This window comes from Formica exsecta, unplaced genomic scaffold, assembly GCF_003651465.1.
Source record: "Formica exsecta isolate Colony F162 unplaced genomic scaffold, ASM365146v1 scaffold57, whole genome shotgun sequence".
NCBI classification, from domain to species: Eukaryota; Metazoa; Arthropoda; class Insecta; order Hymenoptera; family Formicidae; genus Formica; species Formica exsecta.
In genome coordinates, this window is record NW_021852955.1 from 45,869 (window position 1) to 63,245 (window position 17,377).

At 35.4% G+C, this 17,377-nt stretch overlaps 3 protein-coding genes and 2 long non-coding RNA genes across 9 annotated transcripts; 2 read left to right on the plus strand and 3 right to left on the minus strand.

The window, feature by feature from the left end:
* Positions 1-3,777: 3,777 nt before the first annotated feature.
* LOC115242122 lies at positions 3,778-4,796 on the minus strand. Its single transcript, XR_003885012.1, has 2 exons — positions 4,748-4,796; positions 3,778-4,589 (listed from the first exon to the last, which is right to left on the minus strand). It is a non-coding gene; the product is annotated as an uncharacterized LOC115242122 (long non-coding RNA).
* Positions 4,797-8,188: 3,392 nt separating this feature from the next.
* On the minus strand, positions 8,189-10,930 carry LOC115242124 (ADP-ribosylation factor 1). Of its 4 annotated transcripts, none has more exons than XM_029818195.1 (5): positions 10,802-10,930; positions 9,287-9,461; positions 9,074-9,183; positions 8,749-8,874; positions 8,189-8,678 (listed from the first exon to the last, which is right to left on the minus strand). In XM_029818195.1, exons 2-5 carry the CDS (start codon positions 9,432-9,434, stop codon positions 8,514-8,516), a joined length of 549 nt encoding a protein of 182 aa, XP_029674055.1. In that variant the 5' UTR covers positions 9,435-9,461; positions 10,802-10,930; the 3' UTR covers positions 8,189-8,513. The 4 variants fall into 4 exon arrangements, with proteins under 4 accessions (XP_029674055.1, XP_029674053.1, XP_029674054.1 ...); XM_029818193.1 differs by having other exon boundaries at positions 10,519-10,866; XM_029818194.1 differs by having other exon boundaries at positions 10,581-10,858.
* Positions 10,931-10,948: 18 nt separating this feature from the next.
* LOC115242125 lies at positions 10,949-11,952 on the plus strand. Its single transcript, XR_003885013.1, has 2 exons — positions 10,949-11,046; positions 11,659-11,952. It is a non-coding gene; the product is annotated as an uncharacterized LOC115242125 (long non-coding RNA).
* On the minus strand, positions 11,734-13,702 carry LOC115242123 (rac GTPase-activating protein 1-like). Of its 2 annotated transcripts, none has more exons than XM_029818191.1 (7): positions 13,548-13,702; positions 13,348-13,461; positions 12,944-13,125; positions 12,716-12,873; positions 12,251-12,646; positions 12,036-12,163; positions 11,734-11,953 (listed from the first exon to the last, which is right to left on the minus strand). In XM_029818191.1, exons 2-6 carry the CDS (start codon positions 13,385-13,387, stop codon positions 12,043-12,045), a joined length of 897 nt encoding a protein of 298 aa, XP_029674051.1. In that variant the 5' UTR covers positions 13,388-13,461; positions 13,548-13,702; the 3' UTR covers positions 11,734-11,953; positions 12,036-12,042. The 2 variants fall into 2 exon arrangements, with proteins under 2 accessions (XP_029674051.1, XP_029674052.1); XM_029818192.1 differs by having other exon boundaries at positions 11,736-11,961.
* A 574-nt stretch (positions 13,703-14,276) lies between these two features.
* On the plus strand, positions 14,277-17,371 carry LOC115242136 (putative methyltransferase NSUN6). The gene is made up of 9 exons (XM_029818220.1): positions 14,277-14,520; positions 14,610-14,719; positions 14,868-14,984; positions 15,071-15,193; positions 15,344-15,539; positions 15,613-15,775; positions 15,977-16,187; positions 16,439-16,726; positions 16,810-17,371. The coding sequence occupies exons 1-9, from the start codon at positions 14,511-14,513 to the stop codon at positions 17,092-17,094; spliced, it is 1,503 nt and encodes a 500-aa protein (XP_029674080.1). The 5' UTR covers positions 14,277-14,510; the 3' UTR covers positions 17,095-17,371.
* The last annotated feature ends 6 nt before the right edge of the window (positions 17,372-17,377 follow it).

Sequence of the window (17,377 nt, forward strand, 5' to 3'; positions counted from 1 at the left end):
AATGTGTATCGCGCATGTGCCCCGTCTAGGACCGAGTTTCGGAACACACAATGCTGTTTGAATATTGCAACGATTGCGCCTGTCGCATCCAACTATATTAAACGCTTTTCCACTTTCATACGTTGCCAACGAAAGAGACGCTCTCTCTCCCTCTCTCTATAAAAGTGTTAAAATTTGTAGTAACACATTAAATGTACAAAGAAGAATACAAATAGAAATTTTGGAAAGACGCAGTGATAATTCGTTGTCGATAAAGATGAATAGAGCGCAGCCACGATAATCTTTTTGCGATATCAGTCGTATACTTAAGAATTTACGGTTATATGGAATAACGACACAATGTATTAGTTATTCGTTTTGACACATTGTGCCAAATCTATCGAGTAATTGATACATACACAATAGTTTTTTTATTATATAAAAAGTATATGTATAATCTGGCATTTTTTATCGTATTCTTTTTCTTTATTTATTCAAAAATGTCAAAGATGCACACGCGCGTACACATACGTGCACAGATTAAATGCAAAAAGAGATTATAAACAGAAAGTGTGAAACATCAAGGGAAGAGAAAAAAATGACGAAAAGAAGCAATGCGTGTGTGCGCGCGTGTGCGTGGCAACATCGTTGTGCTTTTGAAGGCGGAAGGCGGGAGGCGGGAGAGGATAATGCTTTGGCGCAGAATCCACGTGATATACCTGCGGCATTCTTTGTCCTGTATAGTGGGGTATTAAGCCGGATGCACATTCGTCGTGGACCATGCTCGCTGTATTCATTTCCAAGAAAATCATCTTTTACCTTGAAACGAATTTTACGGCAGATTTTGTCGACGATTGCGAGAATCCGCGCCCGATCCGACAGCCCCACTCCCCCCCCCCTCTCTCTCTCTCTCTCTCTCTCTTTATTTATGAATAATCTTTACCTTTTCATTCGTATCGCACCTTCCTCTCTCCTCTTGGATCAAATTATTATCTTCGTCTATTAATTGTCACAAATGTCGTTTGTAAATCCATTTGAAAGAAAATCATGCTAGTTTTGTTTACTCGACTCGATGACGATTTCAAGTGACAAAGGTATGTCGCGCCTGCTGTCACAGCCCACCCCTGCTCTGTCACGGCTCACGGCTCACACGGCTCACGGCGTTGCTTTTATCGCCGATAGGCATCACCGAGACCAGTGAGACCGGCGAGACCGGCGAGACTGAGATGTTTGCACTCTCTCTCTCTCTCTCTCTCTGTCTCGCTCGCCATCCTCTCCTAGGCCATCCATTTATCCCATACGACATATATACAAAAGTCTACTATCTCAACCTTTACTCGGGATATCTCTAATCGCGAAATAAAAAGAAAAAGTACGATTTCGATCGGTAGACGCGACTTTCAATTTCTCGCTGGCGATTATTCACGTCGTCGTTGTACGGAGCGCTAAGTTCAAATAAGAAGAAATCGCGATCGCTTCGGAGTATCATCAGTCGCTATTGTAAGACCGTATACGATGGAATTCTGACGGTGCATTTTACATTTTCATACATCACAAATATAGCCCTTGCGGCCGAGGAGAAAGAGAGATGCCCAGCGCAAGCGAGACGAACGCATAATGGGAGGGAGGAAGGAACGAGATGCCGCAAATAGGAAGAAGAGGAAGAAAGGAGAGCCTAGATCGACTTGAAAGAATGGTGCCGTCTGGTCGCGCGTTGACTATTCATAATCGAGAATGACAAATCTAATGGATTGTCGGCCGTCGACTCGTCGCGCGAGTCGTTCGAGTCCGAGGAGGTGATTGGTGGCTAGTGGCTGGTGGCGTGGAAGGAGGTAGAGGTAGAGGGTAGAAGGAAAAGGGAAAAAAGTAAAAATTTTATTCAAAGCAACGGATGTAACGCTTCATCGGATTCGGCCGCGCCGAGTCCTTTTCTCGGTCGTGCCCAACAATAACATACATCTTTTCTCGGCGAACTGCGAAAGAGACCTGACACGAATCGAGTCAAACTCGTCTACGACAAAGACGCCTCGACGCCGTCGTTCGCACAATACTCATTGTCGTGACGTGACGTGACGCGACGGTGTGGAATGTGGGGAAGGTTTTAGTACGTATCCTCATTGGCGCTATTTACGCGTATTATACGCCAGCCGCCCGATTCCAATCCTCGGAAAGAGTTGAAAATCGTTATCATAAATGTTTAAGCGAATGTTACCCGCTAATTTTTCAATTATCCGCTGTGTAGGCATCTGCCTTATATTACATACAAGTACATGGTTCGTTATATAAAATTCAAAAATTTCAAAACTGTTATATATCCTATCGTATAGTTACATGCGATGCAACTTCGATGTAGCACTGTCTAGTAATTTGGTGCAAATCTATGCAAATTTAAACAAAGACGCAATACGGCAAAAATACTAGTATCGAATTTACACGTTATAACTAAACTTGACTAAACTGGAACTTAATGCACAATGAGAAAGAGAGAGAAGGCAATCTTTTCTTTTCTGCTCTGGTAACGCGGTTACATAACCGGCAATTTTTTCATTGTCAATTCTTATTTAAAAAACAGATATATAATATAAATACATTTATGTATACATCGCTATGAGAAGAATAAGCGAGCGATATAGCGTATCGCGTGATTATCAACTACGATAAAAGCGCAATCTTTTCATCCTCACAATTATGTTTACTTCATTTACTTAAACAACGATCCTTTACGTTCCAAGATTAAAGATAATGGAAAATAAAATCGGCAACTAGCGAGCAACGAGATAATATGATGTTACAAATGTTACGACACGCGTACTTTTCAAACGCGAATGCGAGTAGACGCGCATCGCATCGCATGGTATCGTATCGTCGCGTTAAATTAAACCTAAGGTCACCTCGACCTCAGACAGCGATATATCGAGAGCATGTCTTATAGATTGTAAAGCTAGCGCCAGACTATGCGCGTATTCGCAATTCGTGATTCGTAATTCGCGATTCGTGAACGGTATAAAGAAATCTGATTGGTTGAATTTGACGAATCTTCCATTCACACTATTCACGAATTATAAACGAATCGCTAATATGCGCATAGTCTGGCGCTAGCTTAAGAGAGGAAGCGCATTCGATGCGGACATTGCAAACTCGCATCTCGCATCGCGCGCACGCGATCGAGCTGCGTCGCTTCGTGTGTCAATCTCAACGATCTCTCTCGTTGCGATCGAAAAGAAAAAAAAAGGTGGCCGTAAAACTCGTCTGTCACTTGAAAATTATCGTGTGTCCATTTTCTTAAAGATTTCCGCTATCGATTAAAATTTTCACGTCAATTATTCCGATTCATCAATTCCATCGATAATTCAAAGGGGGAGAGACACGTGCGTAAATTTTATTACAGTGTCCAATATCTAGATAGAGTCTAGCCGCGTGCCTAGTCGTTACATATCTTATTCGACGAGAAAGCCTGGCTCTTGGCTATACTTGGAAAAGTACGACCGGTTCAACGTCAGTATTCTCCCGCGGAACAAATCGCCATATATTTCAGAATTGAAATATTTTCATATTATCCCAATGTGTGTCGCGTTATATCATTTCTATTATTTCTATTATTTCTTTTTATATATTGGATGATTGCATAAGTTCGTGCCCGATTTTCATAGATGGCATTGTACCATGTACATACGTGTGTACGTATATACATAGATACAATGGGCGCGTTCAGCAAAACAAGCAGCTTTGCAAATGTTATGAGATTTTCTGTTGAACGCTCGCTAATGTGAATAAATCTAGTCATAAATACAGCATCTCCTTGTACTTTCATTTATTGAAAATATATTTTTTCCGTACACACGCACACAATATTATAATTAATAAGTTAAGATAGAGAGTAGGAAAATTTTGCGTGCGCGCGCGTGTGTGTATTAGGTAGGAAAGTAGATAGAGTTAGTGTAAGGTTGAGCTTGAGGAACTGTTAATTATTAGCATAAGTTAGTATTAGATAATACAATGGATACGGATACGGATAGATTCAAGGACAGATTTCTTCGAATTAATGATGACAATAATTAATGACATCGAATTAATAACACCGAATCGATTATCAAACATTAATATATTGTAATTTGACGTATTAAATTATCGACGACGACCGGTAATTATAATATAACATAACAACAATAATTAAATACCATTGGCTGCGAGGATTGCTAACGTCATCTTATATTACAATTTTCAGTTTTAAAAAATTTGGAAAGCATTTTTCAAAGGAAAATTTGTACATTGAGACTTTGCAGCATAATAATTCTGTTCGTGATACTTATATATAGAATAATAATAAAGACATTTATCTTATATAATTAAGACCCAAGCTACCGATTAAGCCTATCAAGAATTCGATCGGTTCAACCGTTATTGAAGTCTGATAATCTAAAAGGTACTCGCAACTAGCCGACTCGCGTATCTCATTGTCAGTATTAATATAGATACACACACACGGGGTGTCTCGCTGTTGCTGCGCATGAACTTGGCGCGAGATAGTACACCGTGTCTCTTGATACGCCCAAGACATTATACGTCCATTCTGTACGTACTCACTCCGTGCTCCCTGCTCCCTTATTCACCTCTGTCCCTTTCTTTTCTCTTTCTTTTTCTCTTCTCCTCCTCCTCTTTTATATCTTTTACCGTGTCGTGTTGCTCCTATTGCTTATCGCACTCGTCTTCGTCTTCTCTCGCGAATCGACTTTTCTGTGCGTGTGCTGCTCCCTGCTCCCTTATTCACCTCTGTCCCTTTCTTTTCTCTTCTCCTCCTCCTCTTTTATATCTTTTACCGTGTCGTGTTGACGTGATGCGCCAACACCTCGTTTTATCCGACGCAAAGCAAGGTTGGGCAAGGCGGGACGATAGGTATATATAAAGATGAGTTGTGGAAGAACGCAGAGGGGACGGGAGAGAGGAGCAACAGATAGAGGATATTCTTCTCGCTCGCCTTATTACTCCAGATTCCAGATTCTAGATTCCAGATTGGACGTAACAGAGATCTCGGCGCGCCGCATGTTCTCGCATTGCATTATTACTGCATTATTACTCGGACCGGACCGGAGCATCACCATCTCTGTGCGTGGAGTGCGCTATATCACTCCTTTGCAAAGTCATGCGACGTGGCGCCAACATTCCCATCGTTTAACGACTTGCGTGCGCCTACTATAAACGTCCAGATATCAGCGCGGGCGTTTTTACTTTCCTTCGTACGCGCATGTACGGACGCACGCATACGCGTATATGTACATACACATACATGTACAGATGTACACGCATGCGAACTACATAAGGCTGCACGCAGATAAATTATGTATATATTTAATGTGGCCTAAAGATAGAAATACCATTTGTCGCCATTCGAATAAAAATATGTATATATTAAAGGATTACACACGCAGTTTTAATAAACGCGTTCATATAGAAATGCCGCGTAATCAGCCATTATAATTCACGCCGAATAACCGTAACGCGAATTAAGCTTCACATTTCTCGATACGGGATACGTGGCAGGAAAAAGTGACACTTTTCTTCGTCTCGGTAAATATATATATGTATGCTGAGGATATTTAAATTTTATAATCTTTTCCAATTAGAATTTATATGCCAAATTCTTGTTTTTGCAAGAACTAATTAACTATATTAGATAATAATTATTGTATACCTACACGAGGGAGTCGACAAATATATATATTTTCTAATTAAAAATTGAAATGACAAATGACATCTCGTTGAAAACTCGACGTTTTATATGTATGTATCTATACATATACATGTTCGGTCGTTTCGTAACGGCAATTATATTCTGTCAATCTGCCTATATCCGAAATATACAATTTTTAAATTTGAGTATATCGAAAAAGCGTTTTCAATCTAAATCGAAATCAATTGCAGAGTTTGCATATTGCACAATTTGCCGCTTTTTTGTGTGTTGGGATTTATAAAGATATTTCTCTTTCTCTAAATGTATCATATGTGTGCGAGCAATATAAGTAACTAGCGGAAATGAATTATATAAATGATGTATGATGGTTGGAACGCGTGAGACAATTGCATCACGTCTGGTCAGGATCGCGCAGTCATAAAAACAGATTTGATTTACATTATGTGCCAAAGACTGCATTGAATGACAACGAGCATCTATCAAATTGATGGACGGCAATATTGTGCTTCACCAGTTACCATGTGTGTATCTTACCGAGTGAAAGAGACGATGATCGACCGTTGCATCGCGCAAACCATATACATATAACCGGCGTGTAATACCTGTATAAAATTTTCAATCTTTCTTCCAACGAAATATTTTTCAACTTCTCATATAAATTATAACTACATACTTTTTCATAGCTAAATATTATTACAGATTATATAATATCATATAAGATATAAAATTTTTTCATTTTTTTAAATAAAAACTTGTATCTTTTTTATTTTAACTTCTTGACAACACCAGACACAAATTTAGATCAAATTCCAGCTTTTTTTTGAAAACAATTTACTGAATTTTCTAGCAAATAAATGTGTGTATACATATGCCTATATACAAGAGAGACTGCTAATAGTTAAAGTCAATAATTGACATAATTGAGCGATATATTTCGTAATTAAACTACAATCAATTTTGAAAAAAAAAAGTATTGATATAAAATAAACAATGTGGTCCCTGCCGTTTCTCCTGGTGAATAGGTATGTGTAATGCTTTCAATAGCAAATTTTAGTAATTGCTTCTAACTAGAGTATCATCATCTCAACGATGTGCCTGCGCGTTAAGATGTGAAAATGATCGAGCAAAGGATCGATTACATTACAAAAACATTCAGTGTCATCCCCTTGAAACATATTATCAGAGTTATCCTTCGTTATGCGAACACGCGTGAAATCTCCGACAAGAATTTATAGATTCAAAAATAAAGATTAAAAAGATTATTCGTTGGCAAATAACATATAGACTACGTAAAGCACAATTACAATATATTTCACAAATTGTTTAAACATTCATACATAATTATATGAATTCTCGCATATGACGAAAAGGCGATTCAATGAAATTAGGGGAGGATTATCTCGTAAAAACAATGTACCTCAAAGATAGGAAAAACGTTAGGACATAGAAGAACGACCGCGAATTAGCGTCGTAATCTCTGGCGTATGTAACGCCATGACAAGTCCAAAGTCTATATACTGGATTCCAGTAGTTGCGAGGCCTGAATCTCTTGGCTGACAACTCCAACTTTTCTAAATTAGTTTCGAGTCTCTGAATTTTTTCGTCACATTCACTGCACATTTTCGGAATGTGTCGAGGATATATTCTAATTTATCTTACCGAGGTGCAATAAATAAGTGTGATATCTCCTCTATAGTGAGATATACTTAGTTGGAATAACTATAAGTTTGATGGGGCGGGCAGGTGGGAAAAGGAAGAGGATGCAATCAACACCTGCCGCAATCAACTAGTGAAATAACCATCCATATAGCTTCTGTTTTCCCAAGTATTCTATCGCCGAGAAAATAAAAAAATAAAAAAAAAATAAAAAAAAAAAAATTTTTTTTAAATTAAAAAATTTTGTTTGCATATAACTAGGAAATATAGAGTTAGTCATTGCACCGTTTGCTGCAATCACTTTCTGCGTTTTCGTATCAGCCATCCTGGACCGAGATGAGAGCGACTTTTGTAAATGTAGTGTGGACAGAGCAACATTCTCTCGTGTCTACTGATCACATTTTATCGTATTTATATAATGTAATGTACAATATGCAGCTACATTATGATAATCGGTATGTCCAACGCATTCAAAACTGATAACATTGTGGGTACTTTATTCTTGTTTTTCACGTTTTTAAATTTTCTTATCGGAGATATCATTTAAATTATTCATTAATTAATGTGTATCGTATGTTTCAGAGTTAGGTACTTTAATATAATTACTTCCAAGTTCTCCACATTCTCGTGGCATCTCTGTGTAAAAAGTTGTGTAACTATAATGCTAATATAATAATAATAATAATAATAATAATAATAATAATAATAATAATAATAATAATAATAATAATAATAATAATAATAATAATAATAATAATAATAATAATAATAATAATAATAATAATAATAATAATAATAATAATAATAATAATAATAATAATAATAATAATAATAATAATAATAATAATAATAATAATAATAATAATAATAATAATAATAATAATAATAATAATAATAATAATAATAAGATTTGCGCAAGGCAATAGTCCGGTGTGGCCATTCGATCGTGTGCCTGCGGCCCCGCTTGCCCACTCCTCTCCCCCCAAAAAACTTGCCCCAACACAGACAATTCTTAGTAATAAACCTTCTATATCCACCACTCAAGATCAAAGAGATCTTGTAGTTTGTATTTTGTTTGTTTCTTATAATGTTACTCATTCATCGCAAAGAGCCGAGAGGGGGACAGGTGTGCAGCTGTTTTTGCATGATGTTAATATAGCAACTGAATGTTGACAGAATAATTTCCCAATTAGCGGTTGGCATTTTTCAGCTGATTGGAAAGCCAATCGAGACCTTCGTAAAGTCCATCTCCACTTGTGGCACACGTTGCTTGGATATACCAATTACGATTACGTAGAGAATGTAATCCCAACTTGTCAGTAATTTCTGCTGCGTTCATTGCGTTTGGCAGATCCTGAAATGTCATTCCGTTAATATCATCTGTTGCTTAAATTTTTCGTAACGCTCAATGACAATTTACTGACTTGTTTGTTAGCAAATATGAGAAGTACCGCATCTCTCAGTTCATCTTCCGCAAGCATTCTCATCAACTCTTCGCGTGCTTCGCCAATACGTTCCCTATCATTACTATCAACGACGAATATCAAACCCTATAGCAAATATAACGTTGACATGGTAATAAAATAAAATTAATACAATCAAAATATTCATGCACGATACAAAATTAATCGTCTAATAAAAATAATCAAAAGACAGAAATAATGCATCCTTGTTTGGTAAATATATTAGATATACTGTATTAGAATCTAACGCGGCTTTGTTTACATTAATAAACATGCACACACATACTTGTGTATTCTGAAAATAATGTCGCCAGAGCGGTCTTATTTTATCTTGGCCGCCTACATCCCATACGGTGAAACTTATATTCTTATACTCGACTGTTTCTACATTGAAACCTAAAAAATACATTTACACGTATCATATTCTGCCATCTCCCATACTTGTAAACTATCGCACTGTTTGACACAAAAGTTGCAAAATGCCAAGGAATGTACTTACCTATAGTGGGAATTGTAGTAACAATTTCCCCTAATTTTAATTTGTACAGTATTGTGGTTTTACCTGCTGCATCAAGACCCACCATCAAAATCCTCATTTCTTTTTTGCCAAAGAGGCCTTTGAATAATGTTGCAAACATATTCCCCATGGTTGTGTATTGATTATGTCAGAGGATCTGAAAAACAATACAATTAAAAGATGCGATGTATACTATTCTTATGAAATATGCAATTGTCTTTTTCCCAAAAACATATTATAGTTTTATATACAATGAAAAATTATATCTCCCATTACTTTTTACTATAGTCCTCTTTAAACTGGCAATGTACATATGTATATACATGGGTATATATGGCTAAGATTGAGCGATATAAAATTTGACCCAAGTATATAATAAATATTGTTGCGCATCGAGAAAGGTGCATATATGTAATCTTCTAATTGTAGAAATAAATTTTGTTTTGCGAAACAAGAAATTGCATTCACATATTGGATAATATTAGTTTGTTTGCGCATATTGCGCGAGTAGCGCGCGCGTGTGTGTGTGTGTGTGTGTGTGTGTGTGTGAGAGAGAGAGAGAGAGAGAGAGAGAGATTTATATATGTACACAATATATGTACGTAAATGCCCTCTAATAATATAATCGCGATTATGAAAGTCACAAAACCAAGTCGTACACGTCAAAAAGTCTTTTCTTCTTTCGCTTCTTTTTTCATCTCTTTCCTCTCCCGTGTGCGTAAGAAGAAAGCCGGGAGAAAGAGATGACATATTTAATGGAAAAAAAATCTGGAAGAATAAGAGAGTACACGTGGGCGAACGAGAAAGACCGCGGCGGGTCTACGACGAGGCGACAGAGCGATGAGGCGACACGCGTCTCTCGGAAAGCATATGTACGTAATATATACGTAATACAAGAGTATTTCTCCGATCGCGGCATACATATCCTTTGAGCGTACACGCGCGTATAATAATCGCCGCGAATTTGGCGTCTCGCAAAAGCCTCGCAAACTAACCTGATCACGTTAAAAAGCCCGAGATGAAACGATCGAATTAATTCCGATACAGCCGGAATTGTATGTTCGACTCCTGATTGTGGAGATGGAGAAAAAAGAAAAAAGAAAAAAAAAGAAAAAAATTAGAAAAGAAAAAAAAGGCCATGCACGCACGAGATGCTCACGCTGCCCGCTATCGATTCTCATTTTAATACATCGCTGATTATCGGACTAGCATACCCTCGGGGATCACTATAGACTTCTTTGCTGATGATCTATGCAGTTTTAAAGGGTGTTCGTACTATTTAAAAGGCCAGTGGAGCGTGATACTGCGAGCGAGGCGGAAGATATTGTGCGGTTTGCGAAGCCACTGCGTACACCCGGTTGTCTGTCACCTTCGACCTACTCCCCAGCGAATCGTCAAAGGATCCCCGCTCAAAGATCCATTACCCAGAGACTTGCTCTTAGTATCGAGTTGTCTGGTAATGCCACGTTGCACATATACGCCACTTGCGTTACTTACGTTTCAGTAAAAAAGATTATTTTCACGAGAAACGATAAAACATAAAACCAACACTCTCTCGAAAAGTACCGTATGTCAAAATGGCGGACGTGGAAAGGATTCATGCCTCATGCCACGTATAGGGTAACCGAGTCGTCGCGATTGGCCCGATGAGTCACGTGACAATGGAAATTAATATTGGTACGAGAGTATCCTGATAGATGGCAACTTTAAATCGACGATGGAAATTTCGAAATTGTCGTCAAGTATGTGCAAATGCAAGTATGTGTATGCGGGCCATCGAGAGAGACCGCTTACGCTTACAATATGTATCGAAATGCCCAATGCACAATGTCGAAGATAAACGAAGCGACATTTTTATACTTTCTAAATCGTTGCTTTTATTTTTTATATGCAAAAAGGCACCGATTAAGTGTATTTTTATTAAAATTTAAGTAAAGCGGGTATTAAACATTTACCGATTCATTGAAAGAACAATATACACACACACACATTATATATATATACACACACACACACACACACACACACACACACTCTTATCGTGCGTGATATCGAATATGCTCTACGTTAGTTTCAACTTCCAATAAGCAAAATATATGTATATTAAATATTCTAATAATGGTAATATTATTACATTTATTATACAAACTTTGCATGTATATACTTTGACTAATATTACGAACAATTTTCAAATTCCGGAAATTCTCCAATTCTAGAAATGTATAATTATACGACGAATGTTATATTTGTTGTGTACGATAAGATTTAATCGAACACGTTACAGTCACGTAACAAAAAGAAATTAAGAGTTTTAATCTCGCAAAATTAATTACTTATCTCTTTAAATATTGCAGTATAACTGGGGTGACACTCGATTATCCATGGTATCCGAATATTACTACATGTGACAGCAATTATAAAAACAGTCGTGTAAAAATGCTATATGTTTATTAAATATTCCCAACATGTGATATATAACATTTTAAATTAGACATGTCATGATATATAATTATATATTTATACAACGACATATAAAATTAATAAGTTTTAATCAGAATAAATTGCAAAACTATGCGTCTTTTATTATTTTTGATATAGCTCTACTGCTAGGTAGCAAGTTTCAAAGCATTAGTTTTACCTTTTGACAACCTGAAATTCTTGCAATAATTATATAAAAATATTAAATTTAAAACAAGCATTATTATTATTATTATTATGGTAGTATACTTACAGATACACTATATAATATTGTTATCTTTCTCGCAAACACATGGAATCGAAAGAACTTGCGTCTTACATTCTGCGTGACACATAACATGGCAATCTCTGCATCTTAGTATTGTCTTTCCAAATCTGATTCTGATATGAAACGGAAGGAAAATTATATAGCTTCACATTATATCTTTGTTACATGTCAGATGGTAAGCTATTTTTAATCGATATTACCTTTTATTGCATAAAGTACATATTTCTGGTTTAATGACTATCTTTGATACAAAGCTATGATTCGCACGTGCTTCTGTATTCAATGGTTTGGGATCAATATTTTCTTTATCGGATGTAACTTGGATTTTAAAAGACACAGTGTGCGTATCATCATTTGTCTTAACTCTTTTTACTGCGGTTGTTATTCCATCGTGTGAATTAAATTCTGCAACTTTATCTAATGTGCTGCATTGTTCATTTGCGGTATAATCATCGCCAAGTTTATACTCTCTCCACTTTTTCTTTTTTTCAATCTGTATAATAACATCGGTATCCAAATCATCTTCTGACTTTGATAAACAATTTAAGTCACTTAGTATTGAACCTGTTGAATCCATTTCTGCTATTGCGGTCAGTCTACAAATTATTAAATTTTAATGTAAATTGGGTATTATATCAAATACTTTACAAAATAGATGTACTTACTGTCCATCGGACTGTTTGTCTTGAATATGTAGATTATTGCACATTTTTAATTCAAACATAGGTTTGGTAAGAAATTGTAATTTCTCCTTTATTTCTTCATCCAAATTCACTTCTCCATCATGAAATAATATTTTTCTAGTTGCATTAAATTGACTTTCCTTTTAAACAGATTTATATATACAAATATTAAATGGCAGATTATTAAAATTTTTATATTAATTAACTTACCAGTAAACTTTTATAGTGTTCAACTACTCGACGTTTACGTTTTTCGTCCTCCAAGTTTTTTCTAGCATGACATAACTTCTGATTAAGATTTATGATATCTTGATGAGCCTTGTCTAAATCTAGACAAAGTTGTTGATATTCTTGCAAAGGTAGACATTTCATTTGTTGCACATTAGTAGAAACTGCATTAAATATGTACATCATTTATGTATATCATTACTATTGTATATATATAAAATATAAAGAACCACATAAATATATCAACAATTTGAATTTATTTGAATAGACATGTCTTTTATACGTGTTTTTTTCATGTGACGTAAAGTTGTTTTTAATTTTAAACGATATTATTCAAGATTGATATAAAACATATAGAACATGTAACAAAGAAACGATTTACATACCTTCATGTAGCTCATTGTTGCTCACCAAAGATGACATCATATTGTATCGGAAATATCACGCAAGGATTATCCTTTCCTTTTTCATTATGCTTAGTAGCAACACTAGGTTTGTAACTATATTTGGGAAATGAGAATTTGAATACATATATATTTTTATATGAAAAGTGTTAAAGTTTCTATCTGTTATAAGATTAGTTTACCTTTCAGAGCCATTCAAATCTTTCAACCTTGCCAAACAGTTAAATAGGAAACTTTTAGTTAATTATCTATTTCCATAAAAGATTTTCAACAAGATCTCTCTCTCCCCCCTCCATCCTCTCTTACTCTCACATTCTCTATTCTATCTCTTCTCTTTCTTCTCTTTCTCTCTCTTTTCTTTCTCTGTTTTGTTTTTCAGAACTATACAGACGTTGGGCTGTATTCCGATTCCCCACCCAGGTGCACCCGATATTATAGTATATGCATAGACATAGTATATCTAGACCGAGTGTTGAGGAGTGGGAGCCGAGGTGCACGTAGAAAAGGACATACTCTGTTTCGTGCCCCTTGCGTATTATACCACCGACAAGACATTATTAAGGGCCAATTTCACAAAGTCCGGTTAGATTAAGGGTCAACAGGAGTGACGGTGGAGACCTTTCGCGGGAAGCCGTGAATTACGAATTCGTAGTCTACGTCCTACAGCCAAAATAAAGAGAAAATCGGATTCTAATGATGATATTCGTATTCAGCAGCATCGTCTTCTTAGCCGTACAGAGCGTTTTTTTGAAAAAATGATCAAAATAAAAATTCTAATACTGACAAACAACATACAGCTGATTGTGGATCAGGTGTAGTTGCTCTCGAATACAATGAACGTTCGCATTCGCTGTTCGTTCGGTGTTCGTTCGCTAAGTGTATACCCACCTTTATGGGATTTAGTGTGACTAGAAAAAAGAACTCGCTACGCGTTATTTTAGTTCATCTAGTTATTGTTTTATTATCGAAAATGTATAGGTCTTTTATGTAATTGCCTCAAGAATAACAAAATAAACATTTTATTGTAAAATTACTGTTTTATTATCGACAATGCAAAGATTTACTTACCTACAGTAGCGCGTAACGAGTTTTTTTTTCCAGTAATGTGTGCTAAATGCTAAATCCCATAAGACCATCGGTCTTTAATGATATCTCGTCGGTATTTTTGATAATAAAATAATAACTGGATGAACTAAAATAACCGTATGAATTAAATAATTTTTGTTTAATTATCTTCGATGCAGTCAAACGGCCAATAATGTCAACGTTCTTCAATTACCTTCGGGTCCACCGGGCTCACTTGATGGTCACAAAAATTTACCCAGGACTGACGGTCTTTAATAGTATCTTATCGGTGATTATACTAATATAATATTAAACTTTTATGCCAAATTACATATTTTTACGAAGAGTCTGCAAATATAAGTTGTTAAATATATACACGGAAAAAGGGGATATATACACACACACAAACACATTATATATATATAATGTTATCACAGTCATATAATTTCGGAGAAACGCCGTTTAAAAATAAAACTGACATACATGAACAATTGATAGCAGATTTAGGAAAAGTTATCACCAACGATGGATATTTACAAAAATATGAAATTCAGGTATTTTACAGTAACATTTATGTAACTCTTTCCTTGCTGTCTTTATATAAAATAAAACGTTTTTTCTATGACAAAAAAAATTATAGGAAAAAGTCAATGTTCTCTGCAAATGGATGTGCACAACACCTAGAAAAAGTATTTATAGATTAGATCATTTTTCCAATCATTATACAGACAATCTGCAGAAACTATATAAAGCATTGAAACAGGTATGTTAACACAATAGTTGAAATAATTGAATAATTTTAACAGCAATTGCTGTTATTTGATATTTGTTATTTTATATTTGTATACTTGATATATATTTTTACTTAAACTATCCTACATCTCTTCACACAAGAGAGCTTTATATATATTAGGCTGATAAACCAGATCCATCTATTCATTTTTTACCGGATCTTCCAAATGGGATAGTCGCTGTTGAAAATTGGGATTTATCGGTATCTCTTGATTTAAAGAGATATCCAAGGGAGATTATTGTCGATGCTATATGTGGTGCAGCTGTACTAAGAGGATCTCATGTTTATGCTCCTGGTGTTATTGGAATGCCAAATGGTAATCTTTGTAATACATAAAATTCTCCCTGTTAATTATGTATCCATAAGAATCTCGATTAAATTCACTATAGGTTTAATCATTAATTGTAAAGTCAGCGTATTCGCCGACGTTACCGGTCATTGCAAAAAGGGTTTAATTAAACCATACCCAGATAGCAAGAAGATGTATTTGGGTAATGGCATTCTTCGACAAACTAGGAAAGAGTTATTTGGTAAAGCTGCAAAAAATCCATGGTAAGAAACAATGACTTATATAAAAGAAAGAGGGGGAGAAGAATCTTACTCTCTATTATATCATAATTGGAGATTTCTTCCTTACAAACTACAAATGTCCTTTTGTTTATTTTTGCCACATATGGGTTGATCGTTTCATTCCTATAAAGATCCTTTATATCATACATGTATTACCAAATGATGCTGTAAATTATCTTTCAGCGGTATCGCAATAATTATGACTGATGTAACCTCGCGAGTTCCACAATTGAATACAGATAATGAATCTCTAAGACCACATGTACTGTTACAAAATTTGCCATCTATTCTATGTAGCTTAGTTTTAAATCCCCAACCAGATGAGACAGTTTTGGACATGTGCGCTGCACCTGGTAACAAAACTACGCATATTTCGTTTCTTATGAAAGGACAGGTAAATACTTGAAGAAAAAAAAAAGTTTATTTTTCCGATAATAACAATGCAGACAATTGTTTTTTCTAGCTATCTTTTTCTTTATCTGTTTTTCCTTTTTTCTTTTTTTATGCTCAAGTTGGAACTTGAGTATATGCTTATTTTTCGAAATGATAAAGAAGAGAAAGAGAAAATGAATATAGAAAGTATATAAAGATAATGTATATTCATTGTATTTTTTCAATTATCAATTCTAATAATATAATTTCTAGGGTAAGATAATAGCATTAGAGAAAAATGCAGGTAAAGTGAAACGATTTAAGGAAAAGTGTAAGGATGAAAACATTAAAATATTTTGTTACGATGCTACAAAGGCTGTTGTCGAACAAGATAATAGCTTCGTCGATACCGATGGACCCCCATTCAAACAGGATCACTTTGATCGTATTCTCTTAGACACTCCATGCAGCGCATTAGGTCAAAGACCACAATTATATAATACAATTACATTGGCGCAGCTTCGTTCTTACATTCCCTTGCAACGAAGTCTCTTTTCTGCCGTAAGTCAACAAATTAATTGTCATGCAAACGCACATCCATAAACATGTATATATATTTGGCTCTAATAAAAGTAAATACATAGGCCGTTCGTCTTTTGAAACAAAACGGAACATTAGTGTATAGTACATGCACTGTTACAATAGCAGAGAATGAAGGAATCATTGCTTGGGCATTGAAGCAATTTCCAGAGTTAAAATTAGAATCCGTTACAGATCGGATAAAAACAGATAGATATGGTAGTCAAGGATACACCATAGATGGTCTAACAAATGAGAATGCGAGAAAAGTATGTAGATTTGGTACTGAAAGTACTGATTCTGTTGGATTTTTTATTGCATGCTTCAATAAATGTTCCCAAAATGATTAAGCGCATTGTAACTTTACACTATATTGTGTATATATGTATATCTAAAGTTAATTTATTGGAAAATATAATAGACTCTTGATTGAAAGACAGACTTGATAAGTTTGTATAACATGCTTGAATCTGGAAACGAAATTGTTACCCTTATCGTTATATAGATCCTATAGGTCCCTTTATGATAACAATTTATTTAAAGAAGAAAACAGTATGTATGTACATATATTTTGTGTGGGGTGTGTACGCGCGCGCGTGCGCGCAAATAAAAGGCAGAGATGTATATGTACCT

Coding starts and splice junctions, on each gene's coding strand:
- LOC115242124 (XM_029818195.1), bottom strand. CDS start 9,434: ATGGGGAATATGTTTGCAACATTATTCAAAGGCCTCTTTGGCAAAAAA. Junction 9,184..9,286: donor TACTACAATTCCCACTATAG/GTAAGTACATTC, acceptor TGTATTTTTTAG/GTTTCAATGTAGAAACAGTC. Junction 8,679..8,748: donor TCATATTTGCTAACAAACAA/GTCAGTAAATTG, acceptor ATGACATTTCAG/GATCTGCCAAACGCAATGAA.
- LOC115242123 (XM_029818191.1), bottom strand. CDS start 13,387: ATGATGTCATCTTTGGTGAGCAACAATGAGCTACATGAAG. Junction 12,874..12,943: donor AACACTATAAAAGTTTACTG/GTAAGTTAATTA, acceptor TCTGTTTAAAAG/GAAAGTCAATTTAATGCAAC. Junction 12,647..12,715: donor GACAAACAGTCCGATGGACA/GTAAGTACATCT, acceptor AATAATTTGTAG/ACTGACCGCAATAGCAGAAA.
- LOC115242136 (XM_029818220.1), top strand. Junction 14,985..15,070: donor TACAAAAATATGAAATTCAG/GTATTTTACAGT, acceptor AAAAAATTATAG/GAAAAAGTCAATGTTCTCTG. Junction 15,194..15,343: donor TATATAAAGCATTGAAACAG/GTATGTTAACAC, acceptor TATATATATTAG/GCTGATAAACCAGATCCATC.